Here is a 20440-nt window from a genome sequence, read left to right on the forward strand (position 1 = left end):
GACAAGGGGGTCCGACAAATCACGCAGTCCTAATGCAGGGGATGGGGTCTCGGGCAAGAATTTAACTCAGCGGGACTATGCAAAATGGGTCTGCTCCTCCGTAGAAGTGAGACAGCTTGCACTGAAAAAACAGTATTCTCTGACTGCCAAACTTAAGCTACAATAAATAATTTCTGGTGTTATAAAACCACCACACACACACACACACAAAAAAAAAGCCCCTTGTTCTAAAGAATTTTCCTGTACATAGTATTCCCAGGCTCCCTATTCCAAGCCTCAAGCAGATGATCCTTTGGTCTTGATCAAAGTGAAGGAGTCCAACAGGCTAGACTAAGAGCTTTAAACTCTGGAATGCCGATGTGGAGCTTTCATCTAACCTCTTAAAAACTAGAGCTCACAGCAATTGTACCAGCCCACTACCTGGAAATATCACAGAAAATGGATCTGAAAGAATTTCCTAATGAATATGTGCTACCTTCAGTTTTTGCATGTTGAATAACCTGACACATAAATGGCTTAGAAATAAGCCCTGTCAAGGAGGAGTGCTGCTGTGCTTCATTTGTTAAAAAATCTTGCAAAACCCACAGAGATGCCTCTTTCCAAGTTATCCCTTTACAGTGGAAAAAGGAATTTGTTTTGGATCAAAACCCAAGCGTCTTATTTGAAAGTAAAGTCATAAAGTAGGCTTTCTAAAGGACTGTTTGTTAAAAGGAAAAAAAAAAAAAAGTATCTCATGATATCATACAAGCAGCATTAGATTCCATCCCACAGATAGAAAATAAACACAATGTCAACATCACATTTTCATGTCCTGAATGTAATAACATATATAACAACATTTCCAGGTATCTACTGTCCTTAAACTGAAATGAGAATCCCCAAAGATACAGATTCAAATACATTTTCTATGGCCTTTTTTACTTCTCAAGTACTTAACTAAGTTAAAAACCAAATGACAATATTTCTAGAGTACCTGACTCTGAAACAGACCACTTGCTCTGACCAAACTGAGAATCAAAGTACAAATCTTTACGTCACTGCAACATACTCATCCTGGTGAAGATTCTATCAGAAATTCTAAAAGCATCAGAGACCTCAGTCCAGTAGCAGCAGCAGTGTTCTTGCTGTATGTCCCAGCAGCATGCAAATGTACTTTAAATTCTGAACATAAACTTTGTGGGATGTCACTGAATAAGCAAACAAGCTTTCCGATTCAGCAATCAAGCACAGGTAGACAATAGCAGACAAAATTACAGGACTGTTCTTTATGGCTCATCCTCAGTGATCAACTACTGCCATGGGCACTGGTTAGGAATCTTAATTGCTTAACAGCTAAAAACTGGCATGGCACCAGATAAGATCGTGCACTGGTATTAAGAACACGAAATACTGGAACCATCACAATCTTCCAGGGATTCAGACTGTCACACTGGAGCTTTATCTCAACATTTCAGAATGTCTTGTTATGAAAATCCAGCTATAGCTAGGCAGATTCAAAAACCAAAAGCTATTCAGATCCTCCACACAAAACAAGCCTAGAAAGCAGTAATTAGACCATTCTCATTGTTACTCACAAAAGGAATAATGAAATTTAGCTAACTTGCTAAACTTGTTGCTTTTGTGAGTAAACCACCTAAAAGAATAATTTCTGAAGACTGACTGCACAAGACTTCAGATGGGCCAACCCAGTGGGCATCAGAGAATCACTATTCCTTTGTGAAATTAAAAAATATTTGTAAAAGGTGCTAGATTCTCAGCCAATCTAGGTGGCTGGAGATCTGCAAGCCATTTATGTTAAACAGTGTCATCATATGTGAATCTTCTGGACCTGTATCATCAGAAATGGTCTGATACATGCAGCACTATCTCAGAAGATAAAAGACGCTCAATGTGTGATGCAGAACACAACCAACAGTCACAACCCAGGTAATACTGGAATAAGAAATAAAATCTACTACAAAATTCTACTTCAGAGACTATCAGCTGTGCTGACACAACTGACTTGGTCAACCCAGGAAACAACTGTTCCTGATGTAGGGCACTAAACCTCTTGAATATTTACAAGGTATCAAAATTAATTATGTTTGATCTTAGGTGCTGAGCTTTGTCGACTCATTTAGCTGGATACAAAATTCCGTTATTAAAACTGATTTTATATCTGTTTATATTGTGCATCAGGTACCTTCAAACAGGTGGTTTATGGTAAGCTGGGACAGACACACAATGTGAGACATAACTGACAAGGACCAAGATCTTGTGTGTTCATCCACTTCTAGGTGTGCACAATACATCTGCTGAGAGCATCCAACCTTGGCATTAAGTGCAGAAAACATCCACATCTTTAAACAAACTGCACTAATTAAATGTGGTTTACTAAGGCTTCTGGTACTGGATCAGCCTGGAATCGTGTAGTTTTCGACCAGTAGCAGCCAACACCCCACCAGTCTTACTACCTTATCACTTGGTAAGTGCCAAAGGCTCAGCATCAAGTAAGGTCTTCCTAGAGACCTCAGCATTGGGCACGGTCTCCTAAGATGTGCCAAAGCCAGCAAGATTACAGAGTCATTACAAGGGTTTTAGGCTAACCAATCCAGAACTAAATCTTGACTTCCATACTCTTGATATTTTTTGTTATGACATTTCAAAAGACTCAGGCATGAAGTACATAATTTCTTCCGTGCTCTTTTCTACTAAAGAAACTTGGTAATTATAGTTAATTAGTCACAGATGAGGAGAAGAAAACAACAACAACAACAACAAATGCTTAAAAGCACATCAAGTACAATTATGTTGCTGCACTTCTGGTAGTTAAGGATGAAAACACAGGGTAGCTAACTTTTTATTTTCTATAGTAGCGTCCTCCGAAAGCACAAGAATGCAGAAAAGGAAGTGGACTGTCACATGTAGTAGATTACAGGGTAGTAATATGGACGCTATTAAAAAAAAAATATTTTCCAATTGAAGTAAAACTTTCTCAATTGAAGGGGAAGAATATGCAGTGGAAGAACATGCACTAGGAGATCATTGCTCGTTTCTTCATTAAGCAAAGACATCTACCACAGACACTAAGAGTCATGGCACACAAACACATACACACAAAAAAAGACAATTTACTCATGAAATAAGTTGTATATTACAGAATTTGAAATTATTATGTCTATGCACTTGTATTTTAACACAGGTCCAGGTGTTAAGAAAAAAAAAAAAGAAAGCTTAGCTTCCCACTAGGGCTTCTGGCTGGGACCTTAATGTTAAACAATGACTTTTGTAGATTTCAGTTATACTTTCCTTTTAAACAGAAGTCTAAAAGATACATACACTTTTGTTTCATAGTCCTTCCAAGCTTTATCAAAGGGTTTTTTCAGATCCTGTCAAGAAAAAAAGAAAAAAATACAGTTAGTTACTTACATGAAAAATACTGTGGGTCTAACAATGAAGAAACACTTCGGGCATTTGCAGTGCCTACTAGAATAAAGGACTCCACTCTTTCTTCAATAGCTCACGTAAGAATTGTGTAAAAGCAATCTTGCACACAGGAGAAACAATCCTGTACACAGAATTAACACACCCGTGTTTTAAAAAGCATCTCCAGGATGCTTTTTACTATGCTTTTTACAGCTCCATTTTACTCCTTAAAAGGTATAACCACATGTCATCCCAAGGGCACACTATGCAATTAATCAAATTGGCTATTTTCTCATCATTCCATCTCTAGCTCCACCAGAAAGAAGCGCCTGTCCTAAGGCTGTGGTATAGCCTTGGCTAAGGTCTTGATTCATCCCACTAAAGTTAAAGAAATCAATTCCTCACTGACTTAATGGGAACAGCATAGGCCATACGGCTCAGCATAACGAATTCTGTGAGAATTTTGAATTATTTATGTTCCAAAATTCTTTATTTTTTCCCTCTGAAGAAGACAATTTGGATAAAATGATGTTAACAAGTCGTAAAATTATTTCACTGATGTCTAAAAATGCAGCAGTTGAAATTCTGCTGGAGTTCAAGAGACCAGCCAACTACAAAAAAAAAAAACCCTCTTAGCTGTCAGATGCTAGAAAAAACTTTGCAGCTACAGATTAGGAATTAATTCCTACATGTCAGCTAGTTATTTCAACAATTATGAAATTAATTAAAGCAGCATTTGATTATTTTCTCAAGTCAGGAACATGAGGCAAGATTGTATTAGAATAAATGTATTCTCACATAGAAAAAGAGAAGAACAAGAGGAGTGAAATGTGGTAAGCAAGCAACACAAAGATCATAAGCCTGTCTTACTAAATAATCTCTTTATCTTTCAGTAATTTACCGAGACCATTTTTGGTCTATGTACATTCTTCTTCTTCCTTCGATGTCCTAGAACAATAGCCGCCAGTCGCTTCCTGTTTGCTCAGCAGTAAATGAAGTGTAAGCCAAATAAGTTTGTTGGCGATAGGCTTTGAAATGTATTATAAACATATCATCATTTGAGTCCTAAGTTATAATTATTTCAAAGAGGAAATATTCTCAGGGCACAAGTAGATTTCAGCTTTGTTAAGAAAAATCCTAGGCTCATGAGGTCCAATGTGTCTTCTGAATAATCCGTATAGTTCCAGGTAAGTTTAGAATGCTAAATAAATATACTAATAATAGGCCTTTTAAATACTTTAGTATCCCATGCCATCAAATAAGATTAATACACCAGCTAAATGTATTTATTGTACCAACAATAATTTTATGTATAAATAAGAAGATAAACATACCCCTTTTACTCCCTTCAGATCTCCCTTCAGCAAACTGTCCAATGGAAAAGTGATTATGTTGTTCATATTCTGAATCTGTAACAAGAAAATTACATCAAAACATTGAATATATTTGAATGCAGAACAAACACTGTCTCAATTCACACATTTCAGGAAGTTTCACAAGAAAATCTTACATATTATTTTCCTAACTCTGCTTTATGAAGATGTTTATCAGTAGAGCCAGTAATCAAAGACGGAGGTAACATGAGTTAATTAAATGTACTCTTGAAACACTACTACTCAAGCAGGCAGGAAACCTGCAGAATTACTGCTGACAATAAATATCCAAGAGTGATTGCAAAGTAAGACCACTAATTTTCAAACTGCCTGATTTCACTGTTTAAATTATATTAAAACAATCACACAACTTTTCAACACTTACATATTGTAAATTCATCAGTATATCTTAAATTAGTCTTGTTTATTTTCCAGTCTCTTCAGACCTATTCCATAAAATGCATCTGCTATTCTCACAATACATGGCATCTTACTCTGACAGAAGTTACAAAGACAAAGAATGCTGACCTGTAAAAAAGCCACTATTAAAATATTTTCCATGTATTTTAAATAAGGCAGGTGTATTACTTTTTAATCTCATACAAACTCTGAAATACGGATTTTATGAGGTCTTGAGCATTTAAGAGTAAACAAGTAATGCAGGAAAAAATACTATTTCAAATGAAGACAAGAGTAAAATAACACTGGTTTTAAATAGGTATCTGTATGACAATATTTTGATAAGGAAAAAGACTGAAGAAAGACAGTAGGAATAAGACAGTAAGTAGCACACACCAGAAAAAGAAAGACTTCATGTCCAATTCTTTATGATTCAGGGAAAATATTCAAGGTACGCGCCATGATGTCTAGGCACAGAGTTGAAACTGTAACAATTGAAATGGATCACAGTGAAGTGTAAAAACCAGAGTATTTTTTTTGCAGTAGTTTGGTGAAGGTTGCCTGTGGATGAGTGCATGGCAAGTTCACCCATCCTAAGCTAGTAAGCTTCTAGAACCATGAGTGAGGCCACCAAGTAACTGTTGTAAAGTGCAGTCTTCAGCCAGTAAGAACTGAGGTGACCATGTATGACCACAGATCAGATTTGACTGCGGTATAAATGGAGCCCCAGCCAGAGGGTGGGCTTGAGCCCATCCTCCTTGGAGCAGCAGGTCGGCGGTTGGGAACTCTCCCCTTAGGTTGGGATGTTGTCTAAGGAAACTCCTCGAGGTTGAGAGCCCTCCCTTTGTTAGGTGAGTCATTGCACATTTTGGATCATCAGAATTCCTGAATGCAGTATTAATTCCTGAGTGACATTTCCAATCTGTAGTACTGGAGTGTTAAAGCAATGTTGGTTAAAAGTAGAACTAAGTTTGAATTTGTTATCAGTTTGTTATAAGTAAAACCTGTTTATCACCTCGTCTAATTTAATTTTTGTAAGTTTCTGTGATGATTTCTTTTTTTGATGTTATTGTTAGCCAATCTTTTAAAATGTTATTTTTCCAATAAGCACTGAAATGCCTATATGAAGATGGATTTCAAACATTCAATGTATGGAAAGAACTTTGCATCATGTAGCAACAAACGCTTCTGCTTCTTCAGGAACAATGTCAGGAACATCAAAGTCCCTTTTAGTGTAATATAGGCGGAGAAGAAAGGACACCAATAGGAACTTTGAAAAAAAAAATTCCCATTTTGATGCTTCAGCTGCCCCAGAATGGAAAAATACAAAACATTATCACCCCACAGTTACTTGGTGGCCTCACTAGAACAAACCCAGGGGTCCCATCCCCTGTGGTACTCAACAGCTGCTCTTAAAACAAACAAGGCCCCCAAACCCACACCTTTCCTCCTCCAAGATACTACGTTACTGTACTTGCTTGAAATTTCAGCCAGCAATCAAAGAGAAAGTGAACATACATCAATTTAAAAGGTCAAACATATTGCCTCTGTATGGGAAGGCTGAAGAAATATAGGAAATCTGGTCTTTTAAACTTTTACCACAAATCACATTTCCCCTCCTCCACCCTACTCTTCCTCCTCCCCAGAAAGCTGCAGGACTCAACCACAGCCCTTTAGAATCAAGAAGTTAAATTTCAACTCTCTGTGTTTTGGTTTTTATTTTTAAAATAATTCCTATAACAATCGAGTGAGCAACATCTACAAATACTTAGCTGGCAGTGCTGGAAATCATCCACCTCGTAAGTTCTCAGCGATACTACAACATCTGCATATCAACATAACCACGCTCAAAGTTAATACAATTATATGTTGTAGATAGAGGATAAGAGTGAAAAGGCTTAAATCACACAAAACTTAGCTAAAAAAATAAAAAGTTCTAGAAGACGACAGATGGAACACGTACACCCATGGACACAGACATCCAGAGTGGCTATCCAGGTAGAGAAGCAGAAGAGGTCTTATCTAAGATACCAGCCTACCAGTTTTCTACCTTGTTATTCTGTTTGATTAGTATGACGCAGTCAAATGTCTAACCTAAAGGTCAATACTTTCATAGCCTCCATTTAAGTATTCTTCAAATCCAAATAGGCACAAAGCAAGAATAAAGCATTTCTCAACAGCAGACTCAAGACAACTGTTTTTTTCCTCAAGACAGAAAAGAAAAAATGTCAGACCCTCAAGTATTATCCCAGACAAATTCAGATAATCATCAATCAAGCCTTCAAAACAGTTCTGGATGTTCCCTAGAAGTTCAAGTCATGGGGCCTGAAGTCCAAAGCAACTTTACAAAAAGAACAGGAGAAAAAAAAAAAAAAAAACAAACCACACATTCTTTTTAAAAGTTTAGAGAATGTTTGCCTGTTTGAATTAATTCTTTGTCTGTGCTACCCCCTGTATATTACTATCAATCTATTGTATTCCCTATGCTTCTATTTTATTTGCAACAAATGTAAACATACATAATGCATGAACTTGTCATTATTAACCTAGTTAGATGAATCATACTTGCTCATATTTATAAATCAGCAAGCAATATACAGCAGAAAGTTCTTACATGTTTTTCCCCTCTTTCTTGAGAAGCTTCAGCTGAACTACCAAAAATAAAGACCCATTTTTGGCGTGCAAAGAGGCATTAATATGCTGCAGCTCCTACAGGGAGCTAAAATGCATACAACTGCCTCTACATTTTGACTATTTTATGTTTTAAAGGATTCTTTAAAAAGAAATGTGCACAAAGGTGCAGGAAAGCTTCACAGAAACTCAAGTCATCCAGAGGAATGCTAGCAAGTTCCATGTGTTTTAAAAACAAGAAAGAAAAAAAAGAAAAAAAAAAAAGTTGACCTGGTTTCCACTTCCAACACTGCTGCTTTGGCAGACTCGCAGTTTTCCGCTGACAGCTTCCAACAAGGTAAGATGACAGAGACAGGGTAATAAATTAAAACTTCCTAAGCTGAAGAAGGCTCAGAGGAGGAGAAGAAGAAATAGCAGGAGGGAGAACGTAAAAATAAACAAATATGTAGCTGCCAGAAGTGATGGCAGAGGCAACCGGCAAGCCAACATTTGCAAAGGAGAAAGGAGATTTTCAAGCCTATGGCTAAACACTGAAGTCCTTTGTTTGCCAGCCCTCCTGATTATTTTAATGAGTCTTCTCCAGAACAGCTTTGGATACTGGTGCCTCCAGTACTTCAGTAGGTTTTGTTTTCTAAATCCAAGCCAAAAAAAAAAAGTCTTTTCACTCCTTCAGAAGTTAAATACTTTTCTTAACACGCAGATAAACAGAGTGGACCTTAAAACATTTTCAATTTCAACTAAAATTCAGGGAGTTGAGCAGTGTACGATACAATTCCTATTCCCACTACTAAATCCCAGACGCAGTCCATGTACTTGGCGGTGGGCTTCTCAACCACCAATGAACTTCGGTGTGCACAAGTGATGGTAGTACTGCCTGCTGAGAAATAATTGCTTTAAGTTTTTTTTTCTTTTTTTTTTTTTTTTTATGGCAAGTACTATTGCATTTAATATTTTCCAAGAGTTTTCCCAGTGATGTCAGCTTTGATAGGACAAGGCCAATCAACACAGCAGGGAGCAAGTGGAAATCAGAACATCCACTATAGATGAGATTTGTCTGTCTGAACTTTGAGCTTTCAGCATCCAAAGTCTCCAGAGAATCATGTAACATAAAGACTTGTAACACAAACTTTCATCTTTGAACCACACGTCCCTCTCGCACACAAGAACACAACATTGCCTTTGCGTTGCCCTCACCCCCTGCCCCACCTGCAGCACGGTGGTGTGTCCTGCAGCACAAACTGTGTTCCAACAGGCTGGAGGCTGAGATGGGACATCATCCAGCACCCACATGTGCCACAAGAAAAGTCAGGCCAGCAAAGCAGGAGCTAAAGACCACTCAGTGCCCACATGGAGCTGCTTGCTCAGCTGCCTATGCCTTCGCCCAAGGTATTGACTGTTGCCACCTTGTGCTACTTGGAAACAGCCCCTGCACCACCACCAACACACAAACTACAGGCTGGGAACTTCTCTATTAGGAAGTGCAAGTGCAAAATGACAGGAAATACATTTTAAAATGTATTCTTACAAGTATAAAGTGAAGAATTTTAAAAGCAAAAGAAGAAAGAAACTTGAGGTTATTCCAGCCCGTCTTTCTTGCCAGTGACAGAGAATTCCCAATTGCACATTTTCTAACCCAGGTTAAAATGCCTAAGTGGTAAGCTTCTATCGCTTTCTCTGAGACACTTCATCTAATATTTTCACAGTGAGATCTCATTTATATGCAATTTATTATTTTCTTCTTCCCCAACGACATTTATCTGTGAGGCAAACCATGAATTTCCAATTCTTCTAAGCTTTCTTTACAAATCAACCTATTCAAGCCCTGATCATTTTCTTTTACTGTCCTCTGAATTTCTTCCAGTTGGATCAATATCTTTTTGGCAAAGAAATAAAGACAAGAATCCAGATGGAGCTGAACCCATGCCACTAAGGAGGAATTATTACATCTTGGTTTATATCTTTACAAATCTAAATCAAACAGAACTCTTTTTTTTTTCTTCTCACCATTAAGCCAATTTTTCCTCAAGTGTACCAGTGAAAAACAAAAACACCACAACTCAAATCATTAGGCATCACATATAATACTCCAACCTCAAATATGTATATCTGTAGCTTTTTTAATGCACCTAACTAAGATGAGTCCTTCTAAAGAAAACACGCTTGTGAAGGTTCACGCACCAAACTTTTTTTTTTAAACCTCAGTCTGAACTATTACCCTGGAAAGAAAATTCCAGGCATAAATTTCTTAAGTTCATTATATAACACAGAAAAGAGATTTCCTTCAGCTTTGTTATTTATTACCTTTTACATTTAAGAAAATCTCCTTTCTTCTTACATTTTAAAAAATAAAGTAAAACAGGAGCATATGGTCAGAAAAATATTATCACTCTTCTTTCATTTCTCCTGGATAAAAACCCAAGGATTATTAATAGAAAAATTTCTCACATGGAAACTCTTCCTCCCAGCTACCTTCCACAGAGAAGATTCCAGTCCTTTCAATCCAGCATATTTCATTAGTTTTAAAATGAACTAAATTAAAAAGAAAGGACAAGAGTATGTAGAAGGACAACAAACACAGAAAATGGAATTTGTTAAATAGCTACTTCATCTTCACAGATCAAATCCCTTTTCAAGGAGTGCTGACAAAGCTGACACGTAACTACAGATTTTATTTCTTGGTGTAGCAAACTAAGAATAGGATTTAAAGAAAAAACATTTCAAGTGCAAACACGTTGCAATGAGCCTTTCCTTGTCCTGACATTTTTCATATTAAGACTCACACCTTTATCACTTGGCACTAAATTTATTGGGAAGACAGAGAAATTAACTCTATAAGCCAGCACCATACAGCCTTAACCTACCCGGGAACTGTGGGTGCTGTCATTCCGTCAGGAATTAGCACCAAGGTTACCATCAAGAAGCAATATTGTACAGGCCACAAAAGGCATTGTGTTACCTCTGAAAATGCCTCTAGTATCTTCTAATAGTTCACTACCAATAAAGACATATTGATTGCTCAATCTTCTTAAAAACATTTCTAATGCAGAAGAAGTTGAAGAAAAATTTACAGCTTTATATTAGAACTATGGCAAGCAGGGGGGAAAAAAAAAAAAAAACAAAAAACCAAAAACAACCAACCCAACAACCCACAGTATATCATGAACTGATCCAAACAATTCAAACAATGTGCTAGAAAGGGTAAAAGTGAGTAGTTACACGGACCTAACATACAGTTAACGTCGATTTATTTTTTCTCTTAAAGATGTGTTTTATAAATCACTTTGAAAGTGAAGAACCAAAGTTCTTAAAAAAGTTTTTATGCACTATTTAAAAGTCCATCCATAAAAGAAGCATAGCAAAACACATATAAAACCCAAGACCTGAACTTTAACTTGAAGAGTTTAGTTGAATAATTCAATTCCAAGAAAAAGAAACTTTAGCTGTTAATGAAACATATTAAAACATTTATGCCTTGATAAGGACACAAAAACATCAATTTTTTTGTGAAACCTTAAAAAAAAAACCAACAACTTCAAAAATATTAGAGAAAACAGGAATCTAAAACTCCTGTTAAAAGTAGAACAACTTTAAAATGGCTTTCCTTTACCTTACTACACACAAGTTTAAGGAAAATCTTTTTGCAGAAGCACTTTAGAGGCACAGTTCTAAATGCCACCCAGGCCAAGAGCTGACAGAACACATCAGCTTCTAGAAACAAAAGCAAAATATATGACAAAGCAAAACTTGACAGTAGCCCTACAGCTTTGCCAGTGTTAATAGCTCTGGCATCTGTTCCAGTCTCAACATGTCCTCTCACTTCCCTGCACATTCCCCACAGTAAAATATTCTGTAAAAAAATTCAGCACCCTATGAAATTCCAGGGATAGGTCTCTTTAAAAAGAGTACCTTTAGAAATGTTTTTTTTTTTTTTTCAACAGCAGCAGGCTGTATGGCTCTGGCTACATTTCTGATAAAACTATTTACAGTCAAATTATGTTGGGTGCTACAAGGAAACACCAGAGGAGAGGGATGTTTTTACTGCCAACACGCTTAAAGTGTTCAGAGTTGGATACTTCACCACACTGTGAGAATGCAAGGGGCTTGTGGCTATGACTATAAAAAAGCAGCACCCCAAATAATTTCCAACTACTGTACTGGACTTTTACGCTAGTCAATACACTTGTAATCTCTTAGAAAATTAGACTTCCATCAGTGGACTTAAGAACAGATTTCCAAAGTGACCAGTTACCAACAATTTATTCCAGTGGTATTAACTTCTAATAGGCAAAGTTACACAAAACTATAATTTTGTTTTATAATTATTTTAGAATTCTAGAATTCTTGTTTATAAATATAGTATTTTCAAGCAATAATGATGTTTACATCTTTTTTTTCCATATATATTTCTTTCTGGAAGAAACTGGAGAGACACTAAATTCAAGGACCATAAGGTTCTGCTATTTTTTCAGTTTTCCTTTGCTAGCAAAAATACATAGTTGCTAGTGAAAAAGCAGTACACAGCACAAGAGATTTATTTTATTTTTATTTTCCTTTCCAGTTTGTGGAAGAAAAGTTATTCTTGTCAGAAACATTTTGCACAGATAGTAATTACTGGTTTTTAAGAGAACAAATAGTTAGGATTTTCTGTAAAATGGCAACATTTTTTAGCTTTTAAAAGTCTTCTTGAAATATAATACATTAAAAGGTTTTTCTGAGGAGGGAGTTTAGTAGATTGCTTTTTAAAACCACCTAAACATCACATTTCCCAGATCCATTTGTCTAATGAAGTCACCATATTGCAATTAATATAGGACACAGAGGGGTTTTTTTAGTCAACAGAAGGTCTCAATTAGAAGACCCATTCTGTTTCCCCTTCCATATGAGCAGTCTACCTCTGTATGAGAGACTCAGGATAACTGAGTCATACTCAATAAGGATGCCTCTTCTGATATGTAATTTCAGATAATATTTGTACATCCAGAGATATTCAAATCAATATGACCAATATGAAATACATTTCAGTGCCAATAAATACATTTGGGGCTAGATTCTGTCTTGTCAATATCATGACTGGGTAAAAAGAGAGGACAGCATGAGGGAGTGAATGGGGCTGCCCTAAATCCCATCAGCTGGAAATATTCCCCAAAGAAGTGATTATGACCAGCTGGCTGCAAACTACAGACATTTGGTCTAGACTCACAAAAGCATTTGATGTATCTCCATCCCATTGATTTCAGCAGGCACAGACTTTTAAATGCTTGTAGGAATCCAGGTCATCTTCCCTTCCTAGCCTCTGGTTTAAAAGTTCTGTGCTTTAAACTAAATTTGGGACCTACTCAGAATGGGAAAGCTCTGGCTAGTAGGATGTAGTCAGAATCTGGTCTTTTTATGCCCTCTGATCAATGTGAAATTGAGGCTTGAAAATTCTCCATTCATAATTAAAAATCCTGTTCTTCCATTTGGCTCCATCCCATTTGGCTCGCTGAAGAGTGCTTTTAAGCCTTACTGGCTTAAATTGCAGGACTGGTCCCCAGTGGACACATTGTCATTATAGCATTATGTTTGATTTTGTTTTCCTGACTCTCTTTCCCGAGAAGCAAGAGACTCTTCTCTTCCAGGGATATTAAAATCTTCCTTTATAAATACAAACAGAAAGTGTGAAAAAGTAAAGCAAAAGCAACATGAACACAGAGTAAACCAAGTTGGCTTTTGCTAGTTTCACAATTTTAAAGCAAATTGATATGTGTGTTTTATAATAGATGTTATAACTACTTTATTGTGGGAAGCTTTTAGACATGAGAATTGTTGGAAGAGGGGTTTTTGTTGGGTTTGTTTGGTTTTTATGGTGGCTTGGTTTTTTGGGGTTTTGGTTTTTTTTTTTGTTTTGGGTGTTTTGAGTTTTGCAAGGGAAAAGGCTAGGGCATGAGACAACTTCGTAAGCTGAGAATTTTTTTTTTTTTTAATGAACAGTGGTTGCTAAAACACAAATTATCTTCAACATGAAGAGCTGTTACAATTCAGAAATACAATCTTTGTAATGGCTTTAAAATTTCAACATGTTTTCTTAAGTAATTCTTACCAAATTTTTGAAGAGTGCAGTTAATTCCTTTGTAAACACAGAAAATTTTAAAAACGCTGTTCCCAAATCGGGGTCATCCCTGCAAACACAGTTGCCTCCAAATTTCTCCAGTGCTTGTGTATACTGTTCTTCATTTTCCACATGAGCTTCAAAAAGAGCAAAACATGAAAACATCATCAGCAGATAAAAGGTTATTGAAATTACAGTTTAAAAGAAAAAACTTTTCAGAAGATTTCTTGCTAAAATTGTTTACTTGATACAATAAACATTTATTATTCATATTTTAACACTGATATGCCAGAAGTATGACGTATCTCACTTAATTCTGGTTTATGTGTATCTATCCACATGCTGTACAAAGGACAACGTGTCATCAAGACAATCATCTGACAGGTATCCACTCTAGAAAGACTCACAATATTTCTGCACCATACTGGAGACGGCATAACAATTTCCAATTCCTATAATGAACTTTTGGAGTCTTTTATTAATGCTCTTTAATTTTAACCGTGTGTTGTTATGTTTAATTGTGCGGTGAACAAAGAAGCAGAGAAGATCAAGTGTATTGGTGGAATCCTGGATCTCTACAACAGAAGGCAACATATCAAATAAGACTCTCAGGTCATCTCTGGAAATGAGACTACAAACTACATGACAGATAAGGACAAACCTATGTCCATGTCTGCTCTCCAATTCAGAGCAGCAGTGGGGGTCTGAAGCAAACCCCAGCAGTCTGCATTTACCACAGGCCAGTTCAGTTTTCAAAGCAGTTTTGGTCCAGGACCACTAGATTCCTTTCTGAGACAAGGAAACCAGAAGCTCAGCCCCAGAAGTGGTCCAGTGCTTAACAGGGACAGCAGGTTCTGAATCACTGTGTGGACTGCACCAACGCAAGTCACCCAGCACACACCTGCTGCTTCTGCCCTTCAGAAAGCTTTGGGCTGAACATGTTGGGGGGTTTATTCACCCTAGGAAATGAGATGAAATCTAAGCCTAAAGCAAGTTCTCCTGATTTAAACATATAGGAAATCTGAGGAGCCTCAGTCTTAACTACTTTGACCTACTGATTCACTCCTAGGACACCAGATTACTTGCTTGTGTAGACAGGCGTAAGAAGTCCCTGTCAATTTGATCTGTGGAATAAAACAAAAAAGTCTTTCTGAACCCAAGCTTAGCGACCATGTCAAGCTTGAGCACATGGACAAATCACACCAAGTTGGCACCGGAGAAAGTTAATGTTGTCTATTTCTTTTTCTAGCTGTGGCCAATTTCTAATGCTTCAAAAGAAGTCAGAAAAAAAAAAAAAAACAAACCCTACACCCTAGAAAACAAATTATGCATTAACGAGAACAAAGACCCTTTCTTGGTCATTAGGTGAGACCAGCATAATCACTGAAGATTATTTAGAGAGGATTAATCTGTTCAAACAAGCAATGATCCATTTTCATTTCAAGCCCATTTGTATACATCAACACATTTAATATTGAAAGGATTCTTGATGCAATGTCCTTTCTCCAAATTTCTATGAATTAGTTACACAACCTGTTCAAAAAACCTAGCATGCTCCAACTTAAAAACAAAGGACAAACCTGTCTGTTCACATTCCTGTTTGGACAGCTGTTCAAGAACTTTATTTCTCAAGTAGCTACAAATTTAATTTAATTTCCAGTATGTGAAACTAAAACCCTGTGCAGCAGTGGTATAATATTGTGTAATTAAAGACTGTCGCAATGTACATGCAGGACTGAAGTTACAAAACCAGCATTAATCTTACAAGTTTCTACCTTGAGTGCTTGAATTTGCAGCCTGTAAGAGATAGTTTTCAAATCAAATGGCTGTATGCAAATTAAGTCCTAGCACTAAACTGTACTTTTCCTCAGCATCAACAGTAGGGGCTGAGCACTTACCAGCCTTTTTGCTACTTGAGCTGTAGGATGAAGTAACGATGTTCAACTAATGCTATTGTGTGACGTACACACACCTGAACAGGGTTTGAAAGAACTGGCGCAGACAGCACAAAACAGGATGTGGCAGGTGGCAGCTCCTCTAGTTCACACGGAAGGTGAATTATTTCCCTATTGCTTTCTGCATTCTTACTGCTTCCTGCACGCAGCTTAGCATATTTTAACCCAGGTGAGGGCACAGGTCAGGGCACAATTCATACAGCAAAAAGAGAAGCCTGGCACTGCATGAAAACAAGGTGAAAAGGCTGCTACCATTAATTGCTGTAGTTAGATGTGCCATCAGCAGCCGAACCATGATGACTTTTTACCGTAGGAAACAAGAGCTTTCTATTCCATACAGCATCCCCAAGAGTTTTCTATTCCCCAGCATCCTAGGGAGTGTTCTTCTGGATCTATGCATCAGATTAAACAAAGCCAACAAACCAGCAGCTCCACAACAGTTCTGAGACATTCCCCAGAATGCTGATGGTAGCTACTGCAGCAATACTATTAGCTGAGCTGGTACTCCACAAGCGCTTCTGAAGCAAACAGTATTTTTCCATGGAACCTTCCAAAATACTCTCCCTGCCCTATGGTTTCTCCCTGATTGATTTTAACGGTTTCTCTACAAACAAAAGGTTTGGAATCTACAAAAAAAAAAAAGATATCTGAGCCAGATTTGTTTGAGGGTTTAGAGACTTTTTTTAAAATAAGAAACTGAATTATGTACAAACGGGAGTCACTATCTAATTCTCCATAACAGTTTCTAAAGTCACACATTAAAAAAGAAAGCCAAAACATGTATACTTAATACTCAGGGAACTATATTAAAAATCCAATAACTGTGTTCTTTTGAGTGCAGGGCCACAGTTTTTGTTTTGTCAAAAGAAACCCCAAGGGCTGGCCAGTGGCTGGGTTAGCAATATTTCTGCTGGTGGAAGATAAATGCCTCCAAACCTTTATTGTCAAGATTGGGCAACATGAATTTAAAAATTAGGCAAGGTACTGACTTTAGGCAAAAACTGTAGCAATTTGCTACAATGCCTTACAAAGTACACTGATTACGAGGCATAGCCAAGCACTCAGAAGTTAAACAAACAAACAAAAAAAACCAACCCCACCAAAAAAACAGAAGAAAGAGTGCCAAATAAATATGGAACAGATGACACAGCTCCAGATGAATCTTAAACTGGACCCTCCATGATCCAAAGATAACAGCTTCATTACATTAGGCAAGAAGGAACATCCATTCAATCAGCTGATAAGAATTATACCACAACAGCAGTTCTTGTTATAACCTTATATCTGCGCACCACCACGGCCACAAGTTCTGCCATACAGTGGCGGCTCTCCAAGGTCGTCAGGTCTATTTTGCATATAATATAGGTTTTGTTAGCTCTAATTGCTATGAACTGCAAAGTGAGAACAAAAGCCAACAGAATGCTGCTTCTTAGCCACAAAAACAAATGCTGTTTCTTATTCACAAAATGCTGCTGATCCACAAAAACAAAAGCTTCAGTTATTTTTTCAAAGAAGATAAACACACAAAACTCCATGAGATTGGCACCCATATAAAAATGCACACAGCAATAGTTCTTTGTATTTTTATCAGCGTTGTAAGAGAAATATCTGGCTTTGTGCATCATGGCAATAAAAAAATTGCAGCTCATCAGATCTCTCATTGTGAAGTTATCAACACACGTAACTGGAAGACACCAAGAAGGGTGAGGTTTCACAAAGCAAAGTCAACGAAGCTTCCTATTGCTGCCAAAGAGAGCAATTTCACCCCTCCCATGCCCTCAGCTTTCAGTGATACACGTCTTACCATTTCAGGTGCTCATCTAATGCCAGTTAAGTTGATTTCACCTCATATGTGGCCTTATGTGAGCTGAAAATCTCATCTAGGGATCTGCCAAGCACCAGAAGTGGCAGGAGGAGCAGGCAGCCCAAACCTAATGGAAAGAGGAGAGCACAGCTTCCCTGCTTGGTAGCACTATGCCAGCTAGCCAAGTTCAGCTACCTCACAAAATTTCATCCTTACTGAGCTCATGACTGAACAGCTAGTTGAAGACTGGTATTTAAAATGTACATTTTTCTCTTCTCAGCGGCTACCCATATAACTCTTTCTGATTCAACAAGATGACTGACTGTTTAAATCCTCCAATTTCATCAATATAAATGATCAAGAATTATTATGTACTTACCCAGACCAGATAGGTTTATAGCTTTGACAGATTTCTTCATTTTATAGAGAACAGTTCGGTCAACATCCAGAGCCTAAAACAAAAGAGAAAAATTAAATGTGGAATACTGGATTGTCCTTTGGTAAACTTGTGACCTGGAAACCTTCTGTAATTATAACACTATTCTGTTAGTTAACTTTATTTCTGTAATTAATAAATTACTTGCCAGTTGCTCCCATTCCCATCCATCCAACCTATTCTGTCCTCTTGTCCACAAAAAAAAACCGTCTTCCCTGTTTCGCTGGTAACCAGCATCAGGTATATGCAGCACCATCTAAAAGGAAACTATTTACACAGTATCTTCTTCCTGTGTTAAATTATTAAAGAAGCTTAAAACTGTTTCAACCCATCATATGTTCTGACACTGCTGAAGAAACAAGCGATATCACTTCCCCAGGCAGAATATTAAAAATAGAATGTAATTTCAGTTTTCCTGGATAATTTAGCTAGTTAATTGCACTCCCAACCATATGAACTGTCTCACTGCTATGCTGAACAAAATAAATTGCGTCTCTCTCAAATATCTTTCACACATTTTATTACTAGGCAAAGCTTGCACCAATACAACATAAAATTCAAGTTTAAATCCTGCCCAGAATAGTCAAGCACTTATCACCAATTTGTTTCAAAGAAAGAAATGGAAGCAGGCAACTATTTTGCTTACTGAAATGAAATATGGCCAGATACAAAAATGTACAATTGTTTCAGAATAGAGAAGCAGAATTATGGCTATACAAATAATGTAAAAAAAAAAAAAAAAAAAAAAAAGAAAAAAACCTTTGTGAAACTGCAAGAAAATTTAAGTATGAGTTCTAGAGGCGGTGATGTCCTTAAATCTCACTGAAGAACAATATCGAACACTACAAATTACATTATGCCAAGAGCTCTTTAGCATGATACATGCTAAAAAAGCAAATAAAAAGCAGCAAATTCATTCCAGTTTTCATTCAAAAGATTTCAGTGAATTGCAGCAGCTACACATCTAACCTACCATCGTTTTATTGTTAATAATCTGTGTAAGAGAAATTATGAAGAAAAAGCCAGTCTCTAGGACCCTATCCAATTATTTTAACATACTGAATGCATACAGAAATATTATCCCTCACATTTATGGGAGTATTCTTAAACTGAATCCATCCAGACCACAAATAGCTGGGAAAAATCTTTGCAGCATTCCATGGAAACCAACAGATTTAGATGTTGCCTTAAAGTTAACATTATAGTGTCAGGGTACTGCTATATCCATTGGAAGTTTTATCCTCAGCATCCTTACAGTTCACGTCTGAAATGTATTAGCAGAAGTGCAGGCCTTTTTACCTGGAATTCTGAAGTACAGAGGAAGGGGGAAAAAAAAAAAAAACTAAGAAAGCCCATAAAAGTCACAATTGCAATTGTGCAATTGGAATTGCATCCACTACAACAAACCTGCACACAGCGCAATCTCAAAGGTGAGATTAGTCACCTGTCTGGATGGGAGTGCATGAAGTAAACTCCCTCATTGTGTATTCACTGATTTCTAAAAATAACCTCAGAACAGCACCATCCGATCAGCTGACAACAGAGGAATGATAATTTCATCGACGACTGCATCAAAGGGCAATTACCCTCTTGAACACAAGGCAAAAGGAATGTCTCCAACTACAAGCATTACAAATAACCGTCCAAAGAGAAGGCTGACGGCCAGAGGCTTAAAAGTTCTAGATTCAGTTCCCAGCTAAGTCTCAGATTTGTGTGTGCAGTTGATAAAGGATCAAAACAAGGATGACAGGAAAAAAAACCAAAACCATACAGACAGTACTGATGGCAACAGAACAAGCAAAACCTAAAGCCGTAATGTGGTGAAAATGTATAGGACTGCTAGGTCAGGCTTCCTTGGGTCCTCCCTTCTTCCTCTGCCTGCCCCTTCTGCTGTGCCAGTGGCAAGTGCTTGTGGGGATGTGTTGTAAACTGAAGCAGAGACGCGATCCATGTTTTAAATGATGCAAGGGGAGAAAAAAAAAAAGATAAAAATAGATATTTTTCAGCTGGGTCAACCTTCCAACTGTGGCTATCAGGCAGCCCCTTGGTACAACACAACCCAACGGAAGAGACAATGGGAAAAACAGGAATGAGTAGGAGGCCAAACATACCCAGGTGCTCCTGCTGAAGAATCCTCCAGGGACCTTCCAGAACAGGAATTCAGTAGCTGCATCAGTGTGGCGAGCAGTTTTACTACGCTGTTATCTTTACCAGCTACATTTTTTTTAACCTTTAGCATTACATTAGTCTCAACATTACTTTACATACTCATTCACCACAACAGAACAGGCTTTGTAAGTTCATTTTGTCTGGAAACTGCTCCACATTTTTACAGTGACAGCAAACACT

General features: G+C 37.3%; 1 protein-coding gene across 2 annotated transcripts in view; it reads right to left on the bottom strand.

Annotated features, from left to right (window-relative positions):
- The window catches only part of ASAP2 (ArfGAP with SH3 domain, ankyrin repeat and PH domain 2), a 91809-nt gene that overhangs the window by 50893 nt on the left and 20476 nt on the right, over positions 1-20440 (bottom strand). For both annotated transcript variants that reach the window (XM_086743992.1, XM_086743991.1), the window contains exons 2-5: positions 18035-18107; positions 13888-14033; positions 4740-4814; positions 3319-3368 (exon numbers count right to left, since the gene is read on the bottom strand). In XM_086743992.1, coding sequence (XP_086600118.1) covers positions 3319-3368; positions 4740-4814; positions 13888-14033; positions 18035-18107 — 344 coding nt within the window. The remainder of the gene's footprint in view (positions 1-3318; positions 3369-4739; positions 4815-13887; positions 14034-18034; positions 18108-20440) is intronic.

This window comes from Chlamydotis macqueenii, chromosome 3, assembly GCF_036417535.1.
Source record: "Chlamydotis macqueenii isolate bChlMac1 chromosome 3, bChlMac1.mat, whole genome shotgun sequence".
In the NCBI taxonomy this organism is placed as follows: Eukaryota; Metazoa; Chordata; class Aves; order Otidiformes; family Otididae; genus Chlamydotis; species Chlamydotis macqueenii.